Source organism: Phacochoerus africanus, chromosome 8 (genome assembly GCF_016906955.1).
Source record: "Phacochoerus africanus isolate WHEZ1 chromosome 8, ROS_Pafr_v1, whole genome shotgun sequence".
Taxonomy (NCBI): domain Eukaryota; kingdom Metazoa; phylum Chordata; class Mammalia; order Artiodactyla; family Suidae; genus Phacochoerus; species Phacochoerus africanus.
In genome coordinates, this window is record NC_062551.1 from 77,014,653 (window position 1) to 77,040,137 (window position 25,485).

The window sequence follows — 25,485 nt, forward strand, 5'->3', positions numbered from 1 at the left end:
GGACACTGTGAGGCGGTTTCAGAAATGGGGTCAATGTGATTAATAGGACCTCAATTCCAAACCAGCCTGTGCCAGTTATTCAGTCTGTGATCTCTGTGGCTCACTCGTCCTCCTTGGTAAGATGCGCAAGATAATTCCTGCTTTAACTACTTCCAAAGATTTCGTTGTGAGATGCAGCTATAACAGGTGATGTGACATTTCTGTATTTGATCACTAATTGGCTAATTACTGTTTTACAGTTTTTATGTGGCCCTCTGTCTTGTCCCTCCCTCATCGCCACTTTATCCCTTATTTATTTATTTTGCTTTTTAGGGCCGCACCTGCAGCATATGCAAGGTCCCAGGCTAGAGGTCCAGTCAGAGCTACAGCTGCTGGCCTATGCCACAGCCATAGCAATGCAGAATCCGAACCCTCATCTTCATGGATCCTAGTTGGGTTCATTAACCACTGAGCCACAAAGGGAATTCCTATCCTTAATAAAAATTAAAAAAAAAAAAAAAAAGCACGATCAATTCCAAGACATTTCACTTTATTTAAAAGAAGCCAATATACAGGATATAAAGGGCATGATATTTACAACAGTACAGTAAACAGGTTGGTTTCCGGTAGGATCAGTAGTCTTTCAATGAGTATAAACACCCCCCTTCCCCTCGACGCTAGACCCAGCTGGCAGACAAACAGCCACAGTGGGGTGGGATGGGACAGGGGGATAGAAAGTCTCCCCAGATGGGACTAAAAATCAGGTAGATGCTAAAATGTCCACGAAGGGGTCTGGGTGAGCGTGCCTTTGCTTCATTTCTTTGACAGCTTGGTGCAGGGAACAGTGAGGGATTTGCCCAAAACTAACACACAGCTCACCCTGAGCCCGAAATCTTCCACGCGTGGAAAATTCCCTTCCAGAGCGACTCTGCCTTTACCCCTCCCTGGCCGCCTCCAGACTAACCACTCTAGTTGAAGGCCCTTCTAGAACCACAGCTCAGTGTCCCAAGGTGGGACGGGGTATAAGGAAGCCCCCAACACCTTAGTTCCTCATCCAGGGCTCTGGAGGAGCATTATCAAGGATGATATCCCAGGCATTGGCCTGGGGGAAGCACAGCCAGGGCTGGGTCATGGGCATCTCATGGCATTTCCACTCCTGCTCCAGCTGCCTGACCACCGGGGACCCACAGGAGCCCAGGCCCCAAGGAAGCCGTGCGCTCCCTGAACCAACAGCCACCGTCACCCACACTCTGCTGCTTCTCAACCCTCTCCCAAACGCAGCTGACTGGGAAATGCGTCTGGGCAGGCCAGAGCTGAAGCAGAGCGTGTCCCCTACCCAGCACCCCTTTCCCCTCCCACCACCCGTCTCCATTCTGAATGCCCCATTGCCCACCCACTCCCACAAGTGCCCATCCCCTAGGCCTCCAAGGACCAAGGAGCTGGGGGATCAAGGGACAGGGAAACGGGGTGAGGGGGGGAACTCCACTCTGCTGAAGCCGATCCTGGGTGTGGGTGAGGAGGCAGTGAGGATGGGGAAACAGGGTGAGGGGAACTGATGATATTAAATCCAGCAGCAACATGCACCTTGTCCACAGAAAAATGCTGGGCTACCACAACTGCCTACCCTAGATTTAAAAAAAACCTTTCCTTTCATAAAAATAGATGAGTGTCTCTTGCTTTATAAATAGATTACATTTAGCTTAAGTTACACTTTATATTACCCCCTGCCCCACACCCCCTCCCCCATCCCAAGCCAAAGTGGTTTCATCTGAGCTACACCGACAGAGCCAAGGCCAAGACAGATGGGCCTGTCAGAGACCTCTGGACATGTCACCGCAAGAAAACACAATGTGTTTACTTGCGAATCATGTTTTTCCCTGTTAAGAGTCTCAGAGTAGTGTGTGTGTGTGTGTGTGTTCCACAGCCAGGGAGCCAAAAAGAAGCTACACTCCCTGCCCCTCCCCAATCCTCTCTTTTTTATAAAACCCCCCAAAATAGGAGAGTGAGAGAGGGCAGCACAGGAGAGCCCATCTGAGAACAATTCTAAAATACCAATGTCAATATGACACTGGGCTGAGAAATAGAAAACCGAAATTAAGTATTTACAGCTTTACAAAGGACGGACCAGTTTGTCCCAACTGGACCTGGTGCTGCCCCAGCGAGCGTTGGGGTCTTTCTTGGCAAGCTGTGGGCTCATGGCGAGGGAACAAGCAGGGCCCACTGGCAACTAACTCAAAAAAGAACTTGGATGGAGAGGGAGGCAGACATGTTAAGACCCAGGACCATACCCAGGAGGCAGGTCACCAACACTCTTGCTGTCCACCCCTCCGTCTGCCCCACGTCCTTGCTCCCCCAGGAGAACAGCTATTGAAAACCATCAGGATGGATCTTTCTGGCCAGCATCTGTCTCTGGCTCCCGCCGTTTCCATACACCCTAGGCAAATTCGGAGTACCCTAAGCCCCCAAAGACAAACATCCTATGTATCCAAGGGGAAAAGCAAAAATAATACTACTGGACACCAGTCACCATGGTAACCTTCGTTACCCCCAAATACTTACATTGTTGCCTTATTGTCTTAACTCTAAAGACAGGTCACCCTCCCACCACCTTGAGAAACAACCCAGGGCTGGCTTCCACTCTGCCTGCCTGCCCCTGGCATTGGATGCCTCCCTCATCCTGGTCAGAGGAGGGCCAGGGGGCGGTTAGTTTCCCGCCCTCCTGGAAACGGAAAATCTTTTCAGCAGCTGAGGTCCAAGCCCAACTGGCTCTGGTAACCTTTGGTTAAAACACAAATTTAAAAAAAAAAAAAACCAACAATAACAATCATGACAATAATAACCAGGTATGTTTGAACCCTGTAACCTTTAGAACAAGGGTTAATGAGGAGGAGGGGAAGGGGCAGAATCTCCTCCAAAAAAACCATCGTCCCTTCATGTACCTAACAAGGGACTGTTTGGTTAACAAGAGATGCTAGGAAAGGAAGGCTTTCAGCCAGACTTTCACAGGGAACCAGTAGAAGGTTTCCCCCAACAACAACAACAACAACCAAAAAAAAAAAAAAAAAAGGAAAAATTCACAATAAAGGCCACCAAGTTCTGATAAATAAAAATGACACACAATCACTAACACTCTCCTCTCTCTCCATATATATATATATATGCATATATTACGAACGTAATGTACATTAGTTTTAAGACTGAAAAACAGGTGGGGGAAACAGAAGAGAGAGGACGCCCTTACAGGTCACTGGTACCCTGGGGAGGAAAGACGGGACCTCATCTACTCAAGGCCGGAGCCCCTCCTCTGCCTGCAGACACAAGCTGCGAAGAGCCAGGGGTTCTGTTCCTTGGGCACATTTTGCTCCTTTCACCTCCAGGGGGAGCGCCTGAGCAAAAAAAAAACAAAAATCACACCCACAGGAGTGGGTTCAAAACAGAAATTAAAAACAAAAAGCAAAGTCTGTTCTGCTGGCTCCAAGTTGAGATTTGGGGGCAGCCTCCACACAGTGCCTTTGACTCAGGCCCACTCAAGTCTGGGGAGACACTGGCTCAGATTAACTCCCCAACGGGCTGGTCAATCAAAGAATTATGGAAAGAGGTAAGCATATGTCCATGAGCAGAGCTCCGACTCCCCCACCTCCTCTCTGCCAGCAGCCCTGCTGCCTCTCTCCCTTTCCTCTTCCAGTGCCTTCCAAGAGCCAAACAGTGGGCGACTGGGGCCCAGTGGGGGAGAACCAAGATGGCAGGCGGTACCTACCCAGCTCCGTGATGGAGGCGGGTGGACACCAGGCCTGGCCCCCTTCAGACTTTCTCACAGAGAAATGACAGATCTATAACCTCTTATTGTTGGCTGAGAAAAAAAAAAAATCATCATCAGGACAATAAAAGACACCTCCCCCACAACCCACAGAAGTCCCAGGAAAGCAAGCAGCCGGGTGGCTGGGGGCCTCGCAGGACCCAGGCCTCGCTACCAACCTCAACCCAAAGCCCTCCCAAGTCAGTGCTCACCCTCAGAGTTTTCGAGAGACATCACTCTAGCTTCGGCCTCCCTCCCAGCTCCAGGGGAAGCAGGGACCTGGGAGAGGGCCTACCTTCCACAACGGTATAAGGCAAGCTGCTTTTTTTGTTTTGTTTTTTGCATAGTAGTTTAAACACAGTGAGGTTCCACCTTCCCCCACAGTGCCTTGTCCCTCTGCTTTTGCCACTCGATCCAAAAACACAAAATAAAAATTTGTCTCCCCCCCCTCCTTCTTTTCTCTCTTTTGGTAAAGTAACGAACCCTTGGGAAGTCCCCACCCAGGCCTGGAAAGGTCAAAAAGGCAAATAGCTCTTTCCTGGGGGGAGGTTGACCATCCCAAGCCCAACTGCAGCAGAGGAGGGAGGGCAGCATTTATGGCCAATCGGAGGAGCAGGTGGGAGGGTAGAAAATGGCATTGAACACGCCAGGGGCCCCCGCCCTCACCTTACAGTTTTGTATAAAAACACCTGCTAGGAATAATTCTTTGGAGCTCAAAGTGGCTCAGCTTAAGGGAAAAGGCACAGTTAACACCGCATCGTCCGGACAGAAGTCTGCATTTGTAACGTGGAGAACAATAGAAATTGACAGCACCATTCCTTGGGTGGGTGGATGGAGAGGGGCACTGGTGGGCGGAAGGGAGGGAGGGAGGAAGGAAGCAGCGGTCCCTCGGGGCCTCCAGAGAAGGGAGGGCAAAGGAAGTCTGCGTGGTGAGGACTGGACCCCACTCCGAGGAGCCTTCCCGGCCCCGTGGGGAGAGGGTGGCAGAGGGCCCATCACCAAGACCACCAGGCACGGGCTGGGGGGGCCTCGGTCATCAGCTGACCATGGGCTCCACATCCGCCTCCCGCTCAAACTCGTCCTGGATCTCGTCTGTACTTCCTGAGTCACTGCTGGCCACGGAGCTGGGAGACGGTGAATTCCTGGAAGGCACAAGAGAATGGGGGACATCAGTGGGCAGCCTGGGGACCATGGAAGGGACTCAGAGAGCAGGAAAGATGGAGCAACCACTCCTGGAAAACCTAACCTCAGAAGAGGATCCTGCCCTGAGACCCGCCCTTGCTCTGCTTTCCCTAGAATCTTGGAAGCTCAGGAGTTGAACGTGGCACTTGAGACCACTTTGGATGCCCTGCGCCAGCCTCTCTAATTGCCCTTGGTGCTGAGAGCTCCTTGGGAGCAGGAACCGTGGGTCAAGTTCAGTTCTTACCCAACCATCATCTAACACAGGCCTGGGCAAGTAACTCGGAGCTCAAAGGGAGGCCATACAGCATAGGGTTTAATAGCACAGGGTGCAAATCTGGCTGTCACTGGTGAGCCAGGAGGTTGGGGACAAACTATTTTCCCTGCCTACATGTACGTACCTCCATCTGAACAACGGAGATAACAGCAGTGGGTTCTGGGAATCAAGCCGCCAAAGGTGTGACATGCTAAGCGCCCCCCCACACACACACAACTTCCCTCTGCCTCTCCCACTCTTAGAGCCCAAACCACAGCCTGCAAGGACAGTCATAAAGAGAAGCATCAGTGCTTCATGCCAAGCATTTTACATGTATCATCTCGTTTTATTATTCGCAGGTCTGTCTCCCCCAAGAGGCTGTGTGTTCCTTGAGGGCAGGGGCTCTGTCTTTATTTTGATGTCCCCCGGCACATAAAAGAGGCCAGGTACATATCTGTCTCCTGGGGACACACCCACGTGGCCTTGGAAAAAGATGGAAAATTGCTTCCTATGGACACACTTGAGCCCCGCTCACTGCCTCCACGCACCGACTCAGCAGGAAGTGGGGCATGGGCTCCAGGGGGGGCAGGGGCTATGACGGTTCTGGTCATCACTGTGTCCTCGTGGCCTTGCACAGAGCAAGCCTTGCACAGTAGCTGTTGTATCAATAGGGGCCGGATCATGGTGGGAGTCTCATGAACTTAGATGTGGAAGGCATCCGCACACAGTAAGTGACCAGTAGTCACTGGACCCGTGGACAGGTGGACGGACAGATGGACAGAGGGGCTGGGCAAATGAAATGGCCAGGCTATAAGCTGCAGCCCCACAAATGCCCTCACCGCCTGCCCCCCTAGGTCACCACCATAGCATCGCCAGGGAGGATAGGGCCGGGTACCTGTCTGCGGAGCCTTTGATGAGCCGGCGGCAGGTCTCCATCTGCACGTCCAGGCCCCGCTTCATGCTGCACATCTCCATGTACTCATGCAAGTGTCGGTTCATGTCGCTCTTGGCCGTGGCCAGCTCCAGCTGAGAGGAACCAACATGGGATGAAGGGGATGCCGGGTCATCCTCCCAGCAGACCACTCAGCAGCCTCCCAGCCTCAGTGGTGGTGGCATCGGGGCCACCCTGGGACACCACGCCCTCAAGGCCCTCCCTCTGCTCTCTGCTACTGGTTCAGGGCCCCTGGAACTGCTTCTGGTGGAAGGGGAATGGTTGCTTAGCAACCACAGGGGCAGCCCTAGTGACTCCGCGCCATCCAGCATCCCTGCACTCCTCTAGGCGGGCTGGATTAGAAAACTTCTGCAGTCTCTTGTTTCTGACCCTTCTCCTCCAAAAGTGACATATCCCCCAGGGAAGGAGCTGGCCTTCTCTTTCTCTAGCGTGACAATAGTAGTGACTATCACTGATAGAGGTGGCCAAGTGCACAGGCTCCAGGGCAGGGAGAACTGGGCTTGAAGGCTGCTTCCTCGCTGGGGGGCCTTGGGCAACTCACTTGGGCTCTCTCTCTTTTTTTTTTTTTTTCTTTTTCAGCTGCCCCCGTGACATATGAACCTTCCCAGCCCATGGATCAAATCCGAGCCGGAGCTGCAACCTACACCATAGCTGAAGCAACCCCGGATCCTTAACCCACTGCCCTGGGTCAGGCATGGAACTAGTGCCTTTACAGAGACAAGCCAGACCATTAACCCACTGTGCCACAGAGGGAACTCCCCACTTGGTCTTTTTAATGTCATCTCCTCCCCTATAAAACGGGGGCGCACAGTACCTACTGCATAGGGTGAAGGCACCTAGGTCCCTCTAGGCACTTGTGGCTACCAGGGAGGGTGTGTTTGTAAAGGGCTGACTGAGTGCCCAGTGTCACTTGATGTCACTCAAACATCAGGTCTTGTTATTTTGAGATCGCCATCTCAGTCAAATAACCTTTTTTTTTTTTTGGTCTTTTTAGGGCCGCACCCACGGCATATGGAGGTTCCCAGGCTAGGGATCAAATCAGAGCTACAGCTGCTGGCCTACATCACAGCCACAGCAACGTGGGATCCGAGCTACATCTGCAACCTACACTGTAGCTCACAGCAACACCAGATCCTTAACCCACAGAGTGAGGCCAGGGATTGAACCTGTGTCCTCATGGTTACTAGTCGAGTTCATTATTGCCTAGCTACGATGGGAACTCCTCAGTCCAATAACTTTTGAAATAAACCTCTCTGAAGCAGACAGGGACCACCACCCCCACTTTACAGATTAGGAAACTGAGGCTCTAGGAGAGGTGGGACTTGCCCAGGGCCAGGTAGGGGATCCCTAGTCATCCCGACTCCGGATCCTGTGTCTGCCCAGCTCTACCAGCCCCTGTCCACGTGGGCACTTAACCACCAAGGGGTCTCGACCAGGTCACCAGGGGGCGCCTCACCTCGATCTGGCCTATCGTTTCCTGGTACTCCTTGTCTCTCGTCTTGAAGAAGGACTCCGTCTCGTGGATCAAGTTGCCCAGGTTTTCCTCTTGCTGGGAAAACAGAACAGAGGGGACAACTTAGCCGGGCGCTGGGGGCTCAGGGAAAGAACAGGGGATGAGGGACCGTCAATCCTCTGGGAAGCTGGGCCCGGCTCACCTCGCCCTGCAGGTCGATGGTCGGATTGCAGTTGGTGAAGTCTTCCCAGAGCAGCAGCGTGTCTTCATTCTCTTCCCACGTGAGGCTATCACAGTCATCGTCAAAGTCAAAGGTCTCTCGCCTACGGGGAGACACGGAAGGGCATGACTGAACAGAAGCCAGGCTCCAGGGGTCTAGACAGGGGATAGTGAGGGCCACTGCCCTGATGGGCAGGCTCCTGCCAGGTGGCCACCCAAAAAGACAGGGGACGGTGGCCAAAGGGGGCAGGCACCTGCTCCATGGAATTTAAGTCTTTTCAAATGCAGAATGTATTTTTATTTTTATTTTTATTTTTTTGTCTTTTTGCCTTTTCCAGGGCCACTTCCCATGGCAAATGGAGGTTCCCAGGCTAGGGGTTGAATCAGAGCTGTAGCCGCCCGCCTACGCCAGAGCCACAGCAACACGGGATCCGAGCCGCATCTGCGACCTACCACCACAGCTCACGGCAGCACCGGATCCTTAACCCACCGAGCAAGGCCAGGGATTAAACCCGCAACCTCATGGTTCCTAGTCAGATTCGTTAACCACTGAGCCACGACAGGAATTCCCAAATGCAAAATGTATTTACATATTATTTATACAATTTAAAGTGTATATTCCTAAAGATGCCAGGCCTTCATTAATGGAGGCTAAACATATTTTTCTCCAGAGTCCAATCTCGTGACTGTTTTCCAGGCATTTAACAGCTCATTTCTGGAGCCCCTACTATGCCCGGGGTGATTCATATCATCTTCTTCACAACTCGGAAAGGTGGGTACTCTCATTCCCATTTTACAGACTAAGAAATTGCGGCTCAGAAGGAATAATTCACTTGTCCAAAGTCACATAGCTAGCCTGTACCAGGAACTAGGCAGATCTTTCTGTTTCCTACAGCTCTTTCCTCCCACCAAAACATCACCAAGCACCTACTATGTGCTGAGCACGAGACCAGCCACTAAGCATATTCAAATGCAATTCATTCCATCCTCTCAACAGTCCTATGAGGTTAGTGTGATCATTAGTCCCATGTTACAGGGTGAGGAACTGAGGCACAGAGGGATTAGGTGGACTTCTAGAACAATACATGCTGGAAATCAGATTTGAATGCAAAGCCGGAGCGATTTCTGGGCTCCCCTATTCACTAGACCCGGAGGGAGGGTGATGGACCATGTAGGAACTGGGGTTTCTGGAGATGCACTGGTTGCCCCAACTGGAGAGGACCATAAAAACCAGTCACCTCAAATGCCCATTATTCCAATGGGAAGCCTGAGGTCTGTAGGACATTCATTCATTTGACGCAGTGAATCAGCCACAGAGGAATATGTGGGTCCCAAGTCCTCAGACTCCCACCCCCAGGCTCCTCACTGCCCACGCTCACTCCTTCAATTACCTCCTGGATCCTACAGAGCATTGCTATCAACTTGCTGACCATGGGCCCCCAGGCAGAGCCCAAGAATTCCAGGAAAAGAGCTGCCCAGAGCGCCCCCTGGAGCCAGGGTCCCCACCAAAAAGCAGTTCCTGAAGGAGCCTGCAGGTGGCTCCCTGCATCCAGGGACCAGAGCTGGGGCAGGGCTGCAGGGGGCCAAGGGGGAGGCACTGCCTGGTGGGTGGGAGAGGGAGGAGCAGCAGCTCCAGGAGAGCCCCTGGGTCACTGGTGGACCCATTGCCGCATCACATACTAGACTGCTGACTTCACTTCCTTCCCAGTGGCTGGGACCCGAAGGAAACCCCAGCTGAGTAATGAGGAACAAGAAAGGACAGGAAGCTGGACAAGAGAAAGGGCTCAGAAGAGGTGCCCCCACTCCCCCCAGACCTGGAGGGCAGGGCTGAGGAAGAGGGCTGCCTACTGCAGCAGAGAAAGTAGCAAATTCCTCCCCTTCTCCTTGATCTGAAGCCCAAGCAACCGATTTTGATCAAAACAAAACAGCCCTGACACGGGTGCATTATTCAAAGACTTCAGAGGAACTGGCCGGGGGGCAGCTTGTGGCTTGGGTCTCAGCCCATAGCTAGTGGAGACGTCGGCTGGAGGGGGCCAGGGCCCCGCCTAGGGTGCGGTCTGCCGGTGCGCCCTTGGCTCAACTACAAGGGAGGAGGGGTGATCAGAGGATATACATTTTTTGAACTTAGCTTTACAACCAGATGAATCCAATTGGATACTGAACCCAGTTCAGACCTGGCAACGCTCAGGTGCCCATTTCTGCAGCATCAGCAAGTTCCTTCACACACACGGGAGCACAGCTCTTTAGAGCACCCCCTTCCTGGGCAGCCTGGGAATTCCTGGTGACTTTATGAAAACCGGGGACCACGGTTTCTTCAGAGAAGCCCTTGAATTCAACCAGATGAACCCAGCTGTGTCTCTGGGGCGTACAACCCTGCCCTACACTCAGGAAGGCCCACAGCAACGTTCAGAAAACCCACGTCGGCCAAGGGTTCTCTCCCAAAGCCGCTCTCGTCAGCGAAATACGAGCATATGAGAATGGGGGATGTGAGAAGGGGAGTCAAGCTCAAAAGATAATGAAGAATCTAGGAGTCCTCTTGTCACCCTCAAAACAGCAACAACCCCCACCTCCCAGACACAGCCCCGTCTTAGTTCTGTTTCAAGGAAACAGCCGGTATCCGAAGCGTCAAACCATCCTGCCAGCTCTGACTCCTAAGTCGACAGGGTGAAGCGAGTATGGCAAGGGCAACGAGGGAAAAATCCTTCTGAGCAGGAAGACAGCCAGTTGGGAGCAAAGCACTGGACCAAAATTTGGGGGCCTGGCTCCGTCCCCACTCACACAGCCCTCTCTGAGCCTCAGTGTCCTCCCTAGGCCATAAGGGGACCAGATGGAGTGATCCTTGGACTCTGCCATGCGAGGCCAGCTCCGAGCAGTGCAGGAAGCAATGGGACAGGCCTGTGCCCCTGGCTCTTGAAAGGAGTATGAGGCAGGAGCACCAGCTGATTGGGGGCGCCCTCCTGGAGGGCCCCGGGAGGTTTGTGATGGCTCATTAGAGCCAAGCGCTCGAATCCAGCCCTGCTTTTGGAAACCCAGGCGTCCCAGGAAGGGACATCAGGCCAGAAGGCGTGCGTGGCCCTGAGAGTCGGATGCAAGGGGGCGGAGGGACGGGACGTAGGGGTGGAGAGGGAGAATGGCATTCTGGGCAAGAGCTGACTTCCCAGGGCCCCAGGGCCCAACTACAAGGGATTCTGGGGAGAGAGCAGGTGAGAGCAGGCCAGTGGGGCAGAGGGAAAGGTGGACTCCAGAGGCCCAGTCCCAGCCTGCCCTCTGACTCAAGGCCTCAGGTGAGTCAGTCAAGGCCCGCAGCTGGCTGCTCCCCTCCCCTCCCCCACCCCGCCCGCGAATACTGCACAGATTAGAGCGAAGATGGATCAGGATTGCAAGTACACTGCATCCCTGCCCCAGATGACCATACCCAGCGAGGTTCTAGTAGACCAGCTTGTCCGAGAGGGGCGGGAGAGGGCTGCTCACACTGGCAGCATGTGGCAATTTCCCACTGTAGCCAATTTGAAGCTACAAATGTGCCACCCCTGAACCTGGTGTGGGCAGAGATGCATACAATCCGCTTTCACGAGCTGGTCCAAGCCGGCTCAAGCCCACCACTGACCATCCCCAGCCCAGACTCTGCCTCTAACCCAGGCAGCAGTGCATCCCGAGAGGGAAAAATAACCAAAAAAACCAACTTTGTATGGTGATGGAGGTGAACTAGACTTATTGTGGCGATTTCCCCACGCACAGAAGCATTGAATCATTACACTGCATACCTGAAACTAACACCATGTTACACATCAGTTACGTCTTGATTAAAAGAGTCACCCACAAATAGGACCGCCATTTGGCCCTTTCTGAAAATGTAAAACTCCCAAATGCTAACTGTTGGAAATGAATCCAAATTCTTTCTAGAACACCATGCCGGCCAACCAAACACCTGCAGGCGACTTTCAGCCCCGGCCACTGGTTTGCCACCCCTGCACTAGGGCCCTCCCAAGCGCCTGAGCAGCCGGGATACTCACAGCTGGTTAAACATGCGTTTCATCTCGTCCGTGATGTTCATGGAGCCGACCTCGTCGTCCGAGAACCGGTTCACCTCCCCGTCCTGCTCAGAGATGTCATCGTCCGAAGCCACCTTACGCTCTTTCTTTTTGGGGACCACCTGACCCGGAAAGGAAGAGATCCAGGTAACTGGGAGGCTCAGCCAGCATGGAGGGCGGGTGGACTGGGAAGGGGGCCGGCGTCCCATGGGATGGATGGAGGTGGCTGGGGCCAGCCGCTGCAGGATAGATGCGCAGGGCGTCTAAGAAGCAGGCGACGTTAGCAGGAAGCGTGAGGTGGGAGGGAGACATGCAGGATGGAGGAACAGATGGCCTGGACCCTTCCCTCCCCTGGGATGCCGGGTGGTTGGGCCAGCTCAGCTCACCCCTTCACCAGGGAGGCAGCCCCATGATTTGGGACGAGGCCAGGCTGGGACACCGCGTCACCCAGGGTGTCTCAGAGCCAGCCAGAGAGACAGAGAGCCCCTGACAGAGGCATGGACGGCCCTAGGCTTCCCAGGGTCATCTGCTCACATGCAAAGGTGACCTACAGGCAGACAGCCCCAGGTTCAACAAGCCTCCACGCCAAGCAGACAAGACGCGACAAACCAGACAAAGGTTGAAATGGTCTCCCCTGCTTTGCCGCTGAAGGGCAGTAAGAAGGCACAAGATGGATAATGGGCCCGGCGGAAGCCCAGACCTCACCCCACAACATCCAAAGTCACACACTTCAAGCGACAGCACGCCACATGGCCCTGGGCTCAAGCAAAAGCCAAACCACAACCCCAAACTCAAGAAGCAGCCTTCAGAGAATGACACAGGCCCTTCGGGCAGCTGGACGAGCCCCCGGGCCCCTCACCAGTGCTAACCCATTGCCTTTGCCCAGGACACACACACTTGCTCATCGGCATGGGGGAGGGGAGCATCGAGAGTGTCCGCCGTGGAAACGGAGAAGAGTCAGTGGGCAAGGGCTCTTCTTCTGAAATCTGAGGCTCACGGGCCAGGGCTCAGGTCAGCTCACCCAGCGCTCCCAGAGCCTTGGCCAGGGCTCCCCGACCATGGCGCTAGCACCCTGTTCTGGTTCCCAAAGGAAGAGCCAGGAAGCAGGGCAGTGGACTCAGTGGTCGGACGGACCAAGCCCTGGCAGATCAGACCCGAGTCCTGGTCCCAGCTCTGCCGTTTCCTTCCTGGAGCCTGTTCCCCCACCCACCCATCCCGGTGGGTGGTGTCCTCAGCCATGTGATGACGTGGTCAGCCTTGATGATGGAATCAGACGGGCCTATCCGTCTACGCATCCCTGAGTCTATGTTTTCCTGCGGCGGCCAGAGGGCTGGGGGAACGCTACCTGGGGGGGAGGGGGTGTGAGGGAAACGGGGTGACCAGGCAGGGTGGAGTGGCGGCTGGTGAGCAGGGCGGCCCTAGTCACCTGGAAGATCTTGGACACGTCTTCCGAGTTCCGCTGCTGTGCGACATCGCACAGCTTGGCCGTGATATCGATTCGGCGGCAGATGTCCATGTCCACCTTCATGGCCTTTTCTTGGATCTTTGTGTCCAGGTCTGTCATGGGCTGCAGGGAGGACAGCAGGGGGTTACGTGAGCGAGGGATGGAGCAAGCGTGGGGGCGGGTGGGGGTGCTCCCTGGCTCCGGCTGGGCGGAGGCGGCGGGGAGCCCTAGGTGTCAGGCGGGAGGCCCGGGAGTCCAAAGAGGGCCTTGAGCCTTTTCTGGGTGGAAGGGTCGGGACAGCCGCTCAGGTTCAGGGCAGGGGGGCGGGGGGACTCTGGGAGCTAAGGGCTTCGGCGCCAACTGGACAATGTGAGACGGTGTTTGCCGGTCTCCCTAAGGGCTGGAAGGCATCCTCGCAGCAGCCGCAGAGTCAGTGTTTATTTTGTCAGAGCAAAGAAAAAAAAGAAAGACAAGTCCCGCTGTTGAAAGAGCTCCCTGCTTTCCCACCCGGCCTGCCCCCCACAGAGACTCCTCCCCTGGCTCTTGGAGGGGGCTGCCTAGGACGAGGAGGGGGTCCCTCGGACCCCACTGGGGGTAAGCCAGGTGGCCTCTTCCAGCCCCAGCCTCTCGACCGTCGGGACCAGAAACCACGTCAGGCTGAGTCACCTGAACTAGGGCTCCTTCTCCTTTCTGAAGACTTGACATACTACCCACTGCTGGAAGGTGGCGGGAAACTGGGTCCCCAGCAGGAAGGAGGCCCTGGTTGCCAATGGCTGCCCCCACCACACCCACGGTTACTCAGAGGGGCTCCGATCATCCCAAGGACACATACACTGGCCTGTCCCAACTTCCAAAACAACCCTGCCGAAGGCCGCTGGCCCGGAAGCCTCTCAGGCAGGCCCCCACGGCACCCAGACTCCGAGACCCAAGGCCACCCTCCACCCGCCCTCACCGTGGTGAGCCGGCAGGAGGCGGAGCAAACACACACAGACCATCAGAGGAGCCCCGGGAGGGCAGGATGGGTTAAGCAGCAGATTAATGCATCTCTACTCAGACCAAGGGGAGCGGAAGTGGGGAGGGGGCCGGGAGGGGGGCCTGGTCTCCAATGATGCATCCGTCATCCTCACGGGGCAAACGCAGCCAGCCAGGACTCTAACTAGAAGCCGAGCTCTGGAGCCTCGGAGTGAATGAAGCGTTTTGCATGATGGGTGTGGGGGAGGGCATGACGCCTGGGGTTGGCTGCCGGTGGCACTTACGTCACTCATGAGCCCCTTAAACACCACCAGCTCGGCCTTGAGACGCTCAATCTTCTCGTTCATCTCCTCCTGGATGGCTTCGGCCTCCTGTGCTGCCTACGGGGGATGGAGATGGCGGAGGGTTTAGGGGGGCTGCGCTCCCTGGTGGGGACGCCTGATATCCAACTGAGCCGGGCACCTGAGTGCCAGGCAAGAAAGGGGTGCCAAGGACCTCGTCCCAGCCTAGCCCCCCACTCCACCCTTGCTCACTGCAGGGCACTGCTCAGCTTAAAACAGTTCTCAAAGGACTACTTATTGTATGAAAAAAATGCATGGCACGCATTAAGAGAAAAAGAACAGGTAAAGGTAAAAGTGATCCCAATAGGTTAAAAGAGTAGATCCGTTCATGTGAAACTGCTCGTGTTTGACCATCTCTGGTCTCCAGAATGGCGACGTCACATATGTCAATGGACCCAAATATGCATACCCAGGGCTTGTGTGTGACTGCACAGAAAGGACCAGAAGGTCACACACCAACTTATCAACAGTGGAGAGGGGGAAACTGGGGGTATGTTTTATTTTCATCTCTGCATTGTTCTGAATTTTCCAAATATTTGAGCATCAGATGTTATGTTTGTAAAGTAAAAAGCACTTTTGTCATAAAAGAAAAAGAAGGCTGTTCATCCTTTGCCTCCTACATATTGACATTATTTAAATCTGTCTCTAATTTTGTAGAAAATCAATGTTTAAATATCAGAAGGCAATTTTTTTTTTTTTTTTCCCGCACTTGCGGCATGCAGAAGTTCCTGGGCCAGGGATCAAAACCTGAGCCACAGCAGTGACGACGCCGGATCTTTAACCCACTGAGCCACCAGGGAACTCCCAGAAGGCAATTTTTTTTAATGCTTGAAAGAGCTTTGCATGCCTTCTCATGGGGTCACCACACTGGTGGCTGAGAGGAAAACAAAGGCTGAGAAGGTAAAGTTTGCTGCCCAGAGCACACAGCTGGCGAGTGAGGAGCAGGGCCCAGAGCACAGAGCCGCCGAGTCAGAAGAGCAAGAGAATGTCCCCAGACCCACCATGGACCGCCCGCTGGGGCTGGGAGCCCACCCAGTGTCACACCTACCACCCTCTTCAGAGCTCTCAGCCCCAGGTTGGTGCCTGCAAGCCAGGGGCAGCACCTGGACTCCCATACTGGAGCTTTCCACAACACTGGGTGGTGCCTTCAGCCCTGAGGCCGGGGAAGCGAGGCTCCACCGAGGAGAGATTGAGGAGCAGGAGGTAACGCAGCACTGAAGCTGTGCTGGGAACTGCCCCTGGCTCTGCCCCTCGGCCACATGGCTCTCCTGAGAGCCTCCTCAAGCCGGGATCTCTTACCTCCTGCAGTGTGTCCACCATGGTCTGGAGATTCATGCGCTTAGCAAGCTCCTCCTCCCATCTGCAAAAGCCAAGAAGGACAGTGGTCAGAGGGGCCTCCTGAGGTCAGTCCCACCTCAGACACAATGCCAGCACCCACCCTGAGCCCGTTCCCGGGCTGGGCAAGGACCTGACTCCATCCCCATCTGTCCCTTGGGAGCTGCCAGTCTAGGGTGGGTGGGTGGGTCAGTCAGGTTGACCCATAACCATAATACCAGGTGGTACTGACACATGCCAGGCTGAAGGCATGAGAGCACCCCTGCAGGTAGACGACGGCAGAAGGGACCACCACCCCTGCTTCACACAAACTGTGAAGCGCTATACAAATACTACGGCTCCTTCTGTTCTGTAAGAGGGAGTGCTGAGGCTGCTCTCAGGAGCCAGGCTGCAGCCAGCACCACGCTCAGACTCTCCTTTGCCCCCGCAAGAAGTAAACTTTTATTGTGCCAACCCCTCCGTCTTGGAGTCTATTTGTCCTGCAGCCTGCCTGAACCAACAGCTATCTCCTGCCTCGCTGTTATTATCCCCATCTTACAGACAGGAAATTGAGGTTCAGAGAGGTTAAATATCTTGACCAAAGACACACAGCTAGTTAGTGGGTGGGGCTGGATATCTCAACTCAGATCTGTTTTATTATATTAAAACAAAAAATAAACACAGCTCTCGTCTATTTAATATTTATGAAGTACCAGGCTCTGTTCCAGGGGCCTTACATGTATCATCTTCTTGGCTAAAGCTGGACAGGAAAGGACAGAAGGGAGAAGGCACACGGGGGCCCACAGTGTACCCCCCGCCTTAACTGGAGGTACGATGGGGTGATAATCACAGGAGTTGCCACCACAATGCCAGCTCGCCTTATCTGACTGCTGACTGGGGACCAGGCACTGCTCCACCTGGTGCCATTCAATCCTCACAACAACCTCTAATGTAGGTGCCACCAGGATCCCCACATTATGGGCGAGGAAAACAAGGCAGAGTCAGGTGCCCAAGGTCAGAGTGAGGACAGGTGAGGCTCAGACGCAAACCAGGCTCCAGATTGAGTGCGTCACCCTGCCAGGCTCCCTGTAGACCCGGGACGCATCAGAGCCCCATCCCGCTCCCCACACAGATCCCCCTTGCTCCCCAGAGGGCAGGTCCTTCTCCAGCCTCCATCCTGAGACGGGCAGGCCAGGAGCTTCTCTTTCCTCACCCCACGGCTGCCTCCCTACATGGCCTCAGAGCAGGCAGGTCTGGAAGCCTTTTAGGATGCTGTCGGGGCCAGCTAAAAATAGGCCAGAGGGGAGGGATGGATGAAGAGTGGGTTACGTCACCGGCCTTTGGAAACAAGAGAAAACGGATACTGTTTGCACACACAGAGGAAAATTCCTCCTCTTTCCCACACAAGACACGATGGCCCTGGCTAGGGCTCCCAGAGGACACGCACACACTCCCTCCCCCGTCCCCTTTGGTCCTTACCAGCCCCCCCCCGCCCCGGCCCCGTGGCGGCAGCCAGGCTGAGATCTGCCCTGGGCTGCAGAGTTCAGAACCCAGTGGCAGCGGGGCTGGGTCGGGGGTCCTGGCGGGGCTGAGGGGCACGGAGGAAGCTAAAGGGGCAGCAAGAGAAGCTAAGGGTCTAACGCAGGCAGGAGCATCTCCCTGAATACCCTCCTTGTACAAATAGGGAAACTGAGTCCCAGGGCGCACGAAGAATTTGGCCAAGGTCACTCAGGATGGCAGCGCAGAGGCAGCAGTCCAGGCCCAGGTCCACCATGGGAACAGGAAGTCCAGGTGGGGAGACATTCACGGGCCACCCTCACCTCCTCCCGCAGCCGGGGGCACCCGGAGCTTCCCTCGGGAACACAGGTCCCGAGCTGAATCATCTCTCCTGGCCGTGCCATCCTGGCGGGGGCAGGGAACTTGGTTCCAAAGCCCCTGAGCAGAGCGGGGACAAGGGAGCGCCTGGTGTGGCAGTGGCCGCAGCCTGGCTCCTGAGGCCAGCCTCGATACTGTGTCTTACAGCAGCAGCAGCAGGGGCAGCAGAGGAGGGGAGCCAAGAAGGGCGAGGCGCAGGCACCCAGGGGCACGTCACCCCCATGCACGCCCATTTCCCAGACAGGCTTTCGGGAAGGAGGCCCTGCCTCCCCCCTGCTCATTTTTCCTTTAAGCCACCTTCTCATGAGGAAGGTAGGGCAGGGGTCAATAGACCCATTGAACAGACAGGCAAAATGAGGCCCAGCGAAGGAAAACAACTTGTCCCAAGTCAACCTAGAGTGGGAACTAAAGCCATGGCTTTGGTGATCTGGACACTTCAGCTGCCATGGCAGTGGCTACTGAGTGGTGAGCACAGTCTGGGTCCCGAGCACTGGCTCGGTGCTTCATACACATCACAGCAGCTTCCGTGTGAATGATTAACCTTCTCAAGTAAAGAATTTTCCCCCAAACCCATTTTTGCCGATGAGAGACCTGAGGTTCAGAGAGGTGAGGTAACTATCTAAGGTCACAGAGCAAGTAAGCAGGGATGGGACTGAAGCCTAGCTTGTGCTCTAAAGCAACCAGGTTCCCACTGAGATGTGCATGGGAACCTCTGAGGTATCTCGCTCTCACAGAGACCCAGATCCCACAGGCCTGGGATGGGGCTCACTTCTAGCTAGCTGCCCTGCAGAAGGCACTGTGGCAGCCCCCTCGCCTGGCTGAGCTGCACCCCAGCAGATGAGCTTGCACAAACGATTTCACGAGCCTACAATTTCCAGAGCTGGATGGGTGGGCAGCTGGTGCACCTGCCCCCAGGAGACCGAGGAAGGACCCCAGTGTATTGATAGCACCTGGCTTGACAGACCAAACCTGCTGCTCGTACTGACGTCCCCTCCCAGCCGCGGCGGGAAAGCTTGGCTTTGCTGGCTCTGAGGTTGACAGTGCAGAAAAGCTTTGCCCTTCAGCTGCACCAGCTGACTGGGATGAACCGATGGATGGGCGATGTTTCTGAAGGCACCCCAGATGCTCTGCATTCACTGCAACTCAGCCCAGGGGGAGGGAGCCTGCAGCTTAACCACAAACTGGTCCACCAAGTTGTGGGCTCCAACATTCCACAACCTGCTTCCCAGGCCCTGTCTTGTCCCCTGACCTGGATCTGCCCACGGTAGTAAGGTTTCTGTAGGACGGGTGTCTCAGGCAGCAGGACCCACATAAGCAAAGATGGGCCAACAGGAAGGCCAGGGGATGGCCAGTTGCCACCGAAAGGGACACACCTACGATGGGTTGGGGCTGGTGCATGTCATGTTCTTTAACCTTTTGCCGTCCTGACTTTTATGTCCGGCCCACTCCTGAACAAGGGAGCTCACACAGTGGGCTCTGAAGCTGGAGAGAAATCGCCTGCCCATTTCATGGGTGGGAAAATGAAGACTCGGTGCATGCAGACAACTCCAGTCAAGGCCAAGATGGCCTGAAGCCCTTAGCCCCACGCTTGCCCACCCTGACCCACCAGCTCATAAAACTTCCAAATTCTATTCTCTTGAAGGGAGAGGAGAGAGGGAGGGTCACTGGTCACCTCCTAGGTAGTGTTCACCACGCTGGGTCTTCATATGTTTGTAAAATATAAAATGTCACTTAATCCTCCTCTAAAAATGGTCCCCATTTTGCAGATGAGGAAACAGACCATCAGAGGTAACGTGATGCCCCTTTCGCTCCCTCCTCCTCAGCCTCCTCAACTCTATCCATTCTCCCAGGCTTGTTTCCAATGTCCTCGCCCCCAAGCCTCAGCAGCCACTTCATTGTTTTCCCTCCCCGAGCTCAGGCTTGAGGCAGCAGGGCTTGGGGGCCACCGTCCCCAGGCGGCCTGGCTGGGGCATCTCCTCAAGCATGGCTCTCACCCAAAAAGCCAGCCCACAATGCCAGGAACCGTGATGGATGGGCCGTGCTCCATCTTCTCCACCTCCAAAGCGCTCAGGCTCCAACCCAAGCTGCTCGCGGCCCCAACCACACCACAGAGACTTCTCTCACCCCAGCACCCCACCCTCAGAATGCTCTCACTCTCCCCCTATCTGCAGACATCCTTTGACAATAGCCTCGGACCCGTGCCAGCTCCTCAAAGTGCTCTTAGTCTACAGATGCTCATGCCAGCCTCTGCAGGCAGAATGGATGATGGTGGCAGTGACGATGGTAATGGTGGTGGTGGTGGTGGTGGTGATGATGGTAAGGATGATAATGATGGTGGTGGTGGTGGTGATGATGGTAAGGATGATAATGATGGTGGTGGTGGTGGTGGTGATGATGGTAAGGATGATAATGATGGTGGTGGTGGTGGTGGTGGTGATAGGGATGGTGGTGGTGATGGTGGTGGTGGTGATGGTGATGATGATGATGATAAAGATGATGGTGGTGATGGTGGTGGTGACAATGATGATGGTGGTGGTGATGATGATGATGATAGGGATGGTGATGGTGGTGATGATGATAATGGTGGTGGTGATGATGATGATAGGGATAGTGATGGTGGTAATGGTGATGATGGTGGTGGTGATGGTGGTGGTGGTGATGATGATGATAGGGATGGTGATGGTGGTGATGATGATAATGGTGGTGGTGATGATGATGATGATGATAGGGATAGTGATGGTGGTAATGGTGATGATGGTGGTGGTAATGATGGTGGTGGTGGTGATGGTGATAGGGATAGTGATGGTGGTGGTGGTGATGATGATGATAGGGGTGGTGGTGGTGATGGTGGTGGTGGTGGTGATGGTGATGATGATGATGATGGGGATGATGGTGGTGATGGTAGTGGTGGTGTGCTCAGAGAGTCAACCCAGAATGAGTGCTTATGACGTGCCAGGCACCATTCTCAGGTGCTTCACAGGTAGAGCCTCATTTTGGTTTTGCAGTAACCTTGAGGTTAGGTTATGATTACCTCCATGTCATTGATAAAGAAGCTGAAGTCCACAAGCATGAGCACCTCACCCCACATCACACAGCCAGCAAGTAGGGGTTGTTTCCATTTTACAGGAACAAGAGACTCTCAGAGAATCTTCAGAGGCAAAGGCTGAAAGAGACCAAGGTTCACCTAGACCACGCCTTTGAGGGTTCAGATAAGGAAACTGAGGTGCAGGGTCACCCGGGAGTGGACAGCTCCGTGCCCTCCCCTCCCCTGGCCCAAGCGAACACTCGTGAGGAGTGAGGCAGAAGGACATGAGTCCAAACCCGGGGTTTGCCTCTGATCTGTCGCCATCACCCAGAGCCTGGATCTCTCCATCTTTAATGAGATGGAGTATGTGAGCCCAACACATCCCAGGGATACTGTCTGATGGGCAGGTGACCAGCCCACAGCCACAGGCCGGCTCTGGTTGGACTAGGTCTCAGGGCCCAGCTTCTGGCCCGGCCCTGCCTACTGCCCCCTGCGACTCAATCACCACTGTCTCTCTGCTGACCAGTGTCCAAACCCCGTGGGCCTGATCCACAACACGGCCGTGCTGGACAAGGGCAAGGGCAGTCCAGGAGGGCAAAGGACAAGCAGGGGCACAGAGTGTGGAGCCCACGGGTCGGGAACGTGGATGTACAGGCAGGCAGCACAGCCATGCTCTCCAGCACTCATCTCAGGAGGTCTCAGGCACCCTGTTGGAGCGTAGAGGAACCATGGAGCAGACGTGTGTTCAAGGTGAGAAAAGAGGTCAGGTCTAAAGCTGGGGGTCTGGCCCCTCCAGCAGCCAGAGAACTAGTTATAATTACGACTAGTTATAATTACGACTATGCTCACTGCATGTGGTAAGGAGTCAGACAGTTGCTGAATGGATTCGATGAATAAATGAATAACCCAAGTGACGATCACGCCTCGTTCCCCTGCCTGTCCCCTCCCCAGCCAGGGTGCCTGAGCCTGGAACATTCTCAGTCTGCTGGGCCCCAGCCTGGGGGCTCTGGGGCCTCCCCCAGGAGAGGTCAGGCCAGGCGGAGGGCCAGCCTGGGCAGGAAGTGGGCAGGAGGAAGGAGAGAACTTCCCACAGCCCTGCCGGCCAGGGAGGGGAGGCAGGGCCGTCAGGACAATACGGGCGGGGAGAGGAAAGGACACCGCATCTCGCGGGGCTCGGCCACCATCTTAGCAGATGGAGCACACGTGTGAGGAGGAGGCTGGGACGGGGAAGGAGGGGGCCGCCCCGCCTCAGCCAGATGTGGTCTCCCCACATTCCTGAAGAGCCACCGCTGGACCACGTGATGGACGGGAAGTCTCCGCCGGCCACTGGGGGGAGGGGATGGCAGCTTCAACAGCAGCCCCCACCCCCAGTCAACTCGCGGGGCCAGTCTCTCCCCTCCCCCATCAGCTCAGGATGACACATGGACCCGCAGGAAAGGGGCCACAAAGCCTGGCCCACTGAGCAGCGGAAAGCCAAGCTGAAGTCACTGGCAGAGGGACTGACTCAGAGATTTTTCACTTCCTGTGCAGTCACGGAAAGAGGCTCCGGGGTTCCAGCTCTAGGGGAAACGGGGTGCAGCCCCAGTGAAACAATTTAGTCTCCTGGGACAGCCCTGGGGCTTCTGGGGAGAAAGTCCTAGAGACTCCTAGGTAGCAAGAAACTAGGTTGGAATCCTGCCCCTGCCACTTCCCAGCTGTGTGACTCTGGGCAAGTCAGCCACCCTCTCTGGGGATCAGTGGCCTCATCTGTGCGATGGGAAGCACCCCACCCCTTTAGAGGGTGATTGGGAGAGGTACCTGAGGTGGTGCAGTGCGATCGAGAACACCCAGTCCCACCCCTGGCACAGCAGGCAACCGACACTCCACAGCTCAACCTGATCTGGAGAATCCCACGGCTGGCTCCAGTGGGCCAGATCTCAGAGAGCTGGGAGGGCGCCCCAGGAATGGTCCACACCTTTCAAGGGGAGGCGGGCTGCCGGCACACCCAGGCCAACTCACTCAGGTGATGGGAAGCAAAAGCTCAGGGGAGGCTGGAGTGCAGAGCCGTCAGTGGAAAACTTCATTCTGGGCCAAGCGTGGGCCCTGCCTCGGGCGGAGGGCAGAAGGGTGGAGGGCAATTGCTCCCCTGGTATGGGGAGCTCACCCACTGCAGCACAGCCAGGTACAGGCTGCCAGGGGAGGGGACCCCTGCAGGGTGGGGTGGGGGTGGATGTGCCCTGCCCTAGCCTCACTGCCCTGACTGGCAGGTCCTTCTCTAGACTGACATCCGAGCTGGAGAAGAGGCTGCTGGCACAAAGCAGACCAGAGGGACCCTCCTTCCAACGCAGTTTCACAGAAGCCCACGGGTAACACAGTGGGCAGAAGATCAGGGCTGGCACTCACCCCTTAGCTTCTGCACAGCTCCCAACAGCTCAAAAAAAATCACAACTGGATCAGCTTCCTCATTCCACACTACCCTGATTGTCTAAGACTATAACAATTCACCGTTGTGGCAGAAAAAATCACAGAGGAACCAAAAGGGCAGTGGGAGTGGGGGCGGGGCCAGGAATGCACCGCGAGCGAGCTCCGCCCCCCGAGCAGCCAGTGCTGAAACACGTGGAGTCTCTCCTCTCTTGACTTCCTCCTCGTATCTGGTTTACACTAAGGATCTTCTCTCTCCAGTAAAAGGAGGGCCGGAACCCCCAGCCTGTGAGCGGAGAGGCGCCCCCATCCCAGCAAGCCCCGCTCTCACGGGTACCTCCCAGCACAGGCCTCCCCCGCCCCCCGCGCCCTCAATATCCTCCCCCTGGACTCTGGGGCCCCCTTGGGCACCATGCCCCTGATCTGGGGAAGGGACGCCTCGCAGACGTGCCCATCAGAGGCCCAGCTGCCCAGCTGTACTCCGCGGCTCAGAAGGAAACACAAATTAAATGTCAACTGATTGTCTCCGCGGAGGAGGTATTAATTTAATGTGAACACTTAACCAGGGCAGCCGATTCCATTACAGGCGGGCGGTAATGGCCCAGCAGCCCCAGCACAGGCTGTGAGCTGGTGATGGGCCGGGTTGAGCAGCCACCACATCAAGTGTGCACCTCTCCCCAGCATGCTGCCACTGCACGCGCACATACACTCCCCCCCCCCACACACACACCCAGGCCCACTTTTCAAGCTGGAACAGCAGACGCTTTCAGGGATGTCAGCGGAGAGGTCTGTGCAAGGCTCCTCCAGAGGAGCGGGGAGTCTGATGTCCACAGGGAGGCACCCTGTAGAGGAGAAGGTTCTGAGCAAGGGAGCAGGAGATCCTGGTTCAAGTCCCAGCTCTGTCGTTGATCCACCGCACCACCCCAGCAAGTCCCTTCTCTGCCTGGGCCTCAATCTGCCCAATGATAACATAATTCCTAAGAGTTCCTCTGGATGTGACACCATGCAGCACCATTTGCAGACCTTGGATGTGGCCTTTCCTTGGAGCCTGAAAGAGGTGACAGCCTCAGGGGATGTCACTGCCATCCAGAGTCATCCTGGATAATGGTGTGGGGCCTTTGGCCCCTGCCGTCACCACCGGTGACCAAGCAGGGGGAGTGGATGGTGGCCTGCAATGGTTCCTCGCTGTCCACTCACTCACCCAGTCGGCTTGGCCCTCATAGAATCAAGGATGATAGGAGTCTCCGCCAGCCCCACCAAGAAGGGCGGAAACTGAGGATGTCGTCTGCCTCTGTGTGGTCCCTGGAGGGCCCACTGACCACCAGCTAGAAACCTCAGTCTCCTCCTCTGTGCAATGCGGGTAGCGATCCCACTTTGTGGGGTTCACGGACATTAAATGAGCTCACGTGAAGGACACAGGCACCCTTGCTGGACAATGGCTTTTGTCATCGCTGGTACTATCCTGCCTGTGCTTGTCTGGGGGAGGCGGGACAGGTGGGTACGTAAGGCCTGGACAACCTAAGCAGGGACACTTCTCTATCCTGCCCTGACCCTCTGGGGACCTGGAAGCAGCTGAGAGAGGTGGTGAATGAGGTTTCCCGGCAAGGAGGTGAATGCAAGCCCCACCAATGGACCGTGGGGCTGAGCCATGTGGAGGCATCCCCCTCCCCCTTCCTGTATCAGTGACCACGGGTACCTCTTCCAGGGCAGCTGGCCTATGGGGCTCCCACCAGGTCTTGGGAGAGGTGGGAGGGAGAGCCCGCAAACCTGTCACTGGATCACAATCCCTGGGTCCACCCCGCAGCCCCAGGCAACAAGACAGCCAGTATTGTACACGCATCCTTGTCTCTGCCCTGAACTTGCTGTGTGACCTTGGGCAAGTCGCTCCCCCTCCTCTAGCATCGCTTCCCCATTCTTAAAGCAATGGTGTCAAACGAGATACATTCGAAGGGCCCACCCACCCCACCCAGGCCAGGAAACAATTTCCATAGTGCCCGGACAAACACCCCACAGTGCCGGCAAAGCTAGCAGATAAACCACAAGGTCTCCAAGCCAATGGGGACACCAGCCTTTGAGCTCCAAGCAGTGAGCGCAGAGGAGAGAAGGGCAGGGGCTCTGGAGCCAGAGGGTCCTGGGATCAAACCCCAGCTACACATCTTGCAGCTCTGCAGCCTGGAGCAGACTGCTGACCCTCTCTGAGCCTCAGTAAGATCACCCACCTCACAGGGTTTTCTGCAAATAGTCAATGG

At 55.6% G+C, this 25,485-nt stretch overlaps 1 protein-coding gene across 2 annotated transcripts in view; it reads right to left on the reverse strand.

The window, feature by feature from the left end:
• Positions 1–512: 512 nt before the first annotated feature.
• Positions 513–25,485, reverse strand: part of IFFO2 (intermediate filament family orphan 2) — a 50,786-nt gene continuing 25,813 nt past the window's right edge. Inside the window, exons 2-9 of one of the 2 annotated variants that reach the window (XM_047792160.1) lie at positions 15,922–15,982; positions 14,566–14,661; positions 13,292–13,432; positions 11,848–11,987; positions 7,818–7,938; positions 7,619–7,711; positions 6,106–6,236; positions 513–4,917 (exon numbers count right to left, since the gene is read on the reverse strand). In XM_047792160.1, the coding sequence (XP_047648116.1) occupies positions 4,812–4,917; positions 6,106–6,236; positions 7,619–7,711; positions 7,818–7,938; positions 11,848–11,987; positions 13,292–13,432; positions 14,566–14,661; positions 15,922–15,982 (889 nt within the window). In that variant the 3' untranslated portion in view covers positions 513–4,811. The remainder of the gene's footprint in view (positions 4,918–6,105; positions 6,237–7,618; positions 7,712–7,817; positions 7,939–11,847; positions 11,988–13,291; positions 13,433–14,565; positions 14,662–15,921; positions 15,983–25,485) is intronic. The other variant, XM_047792161.1, reaches the window with a different exon arrangement.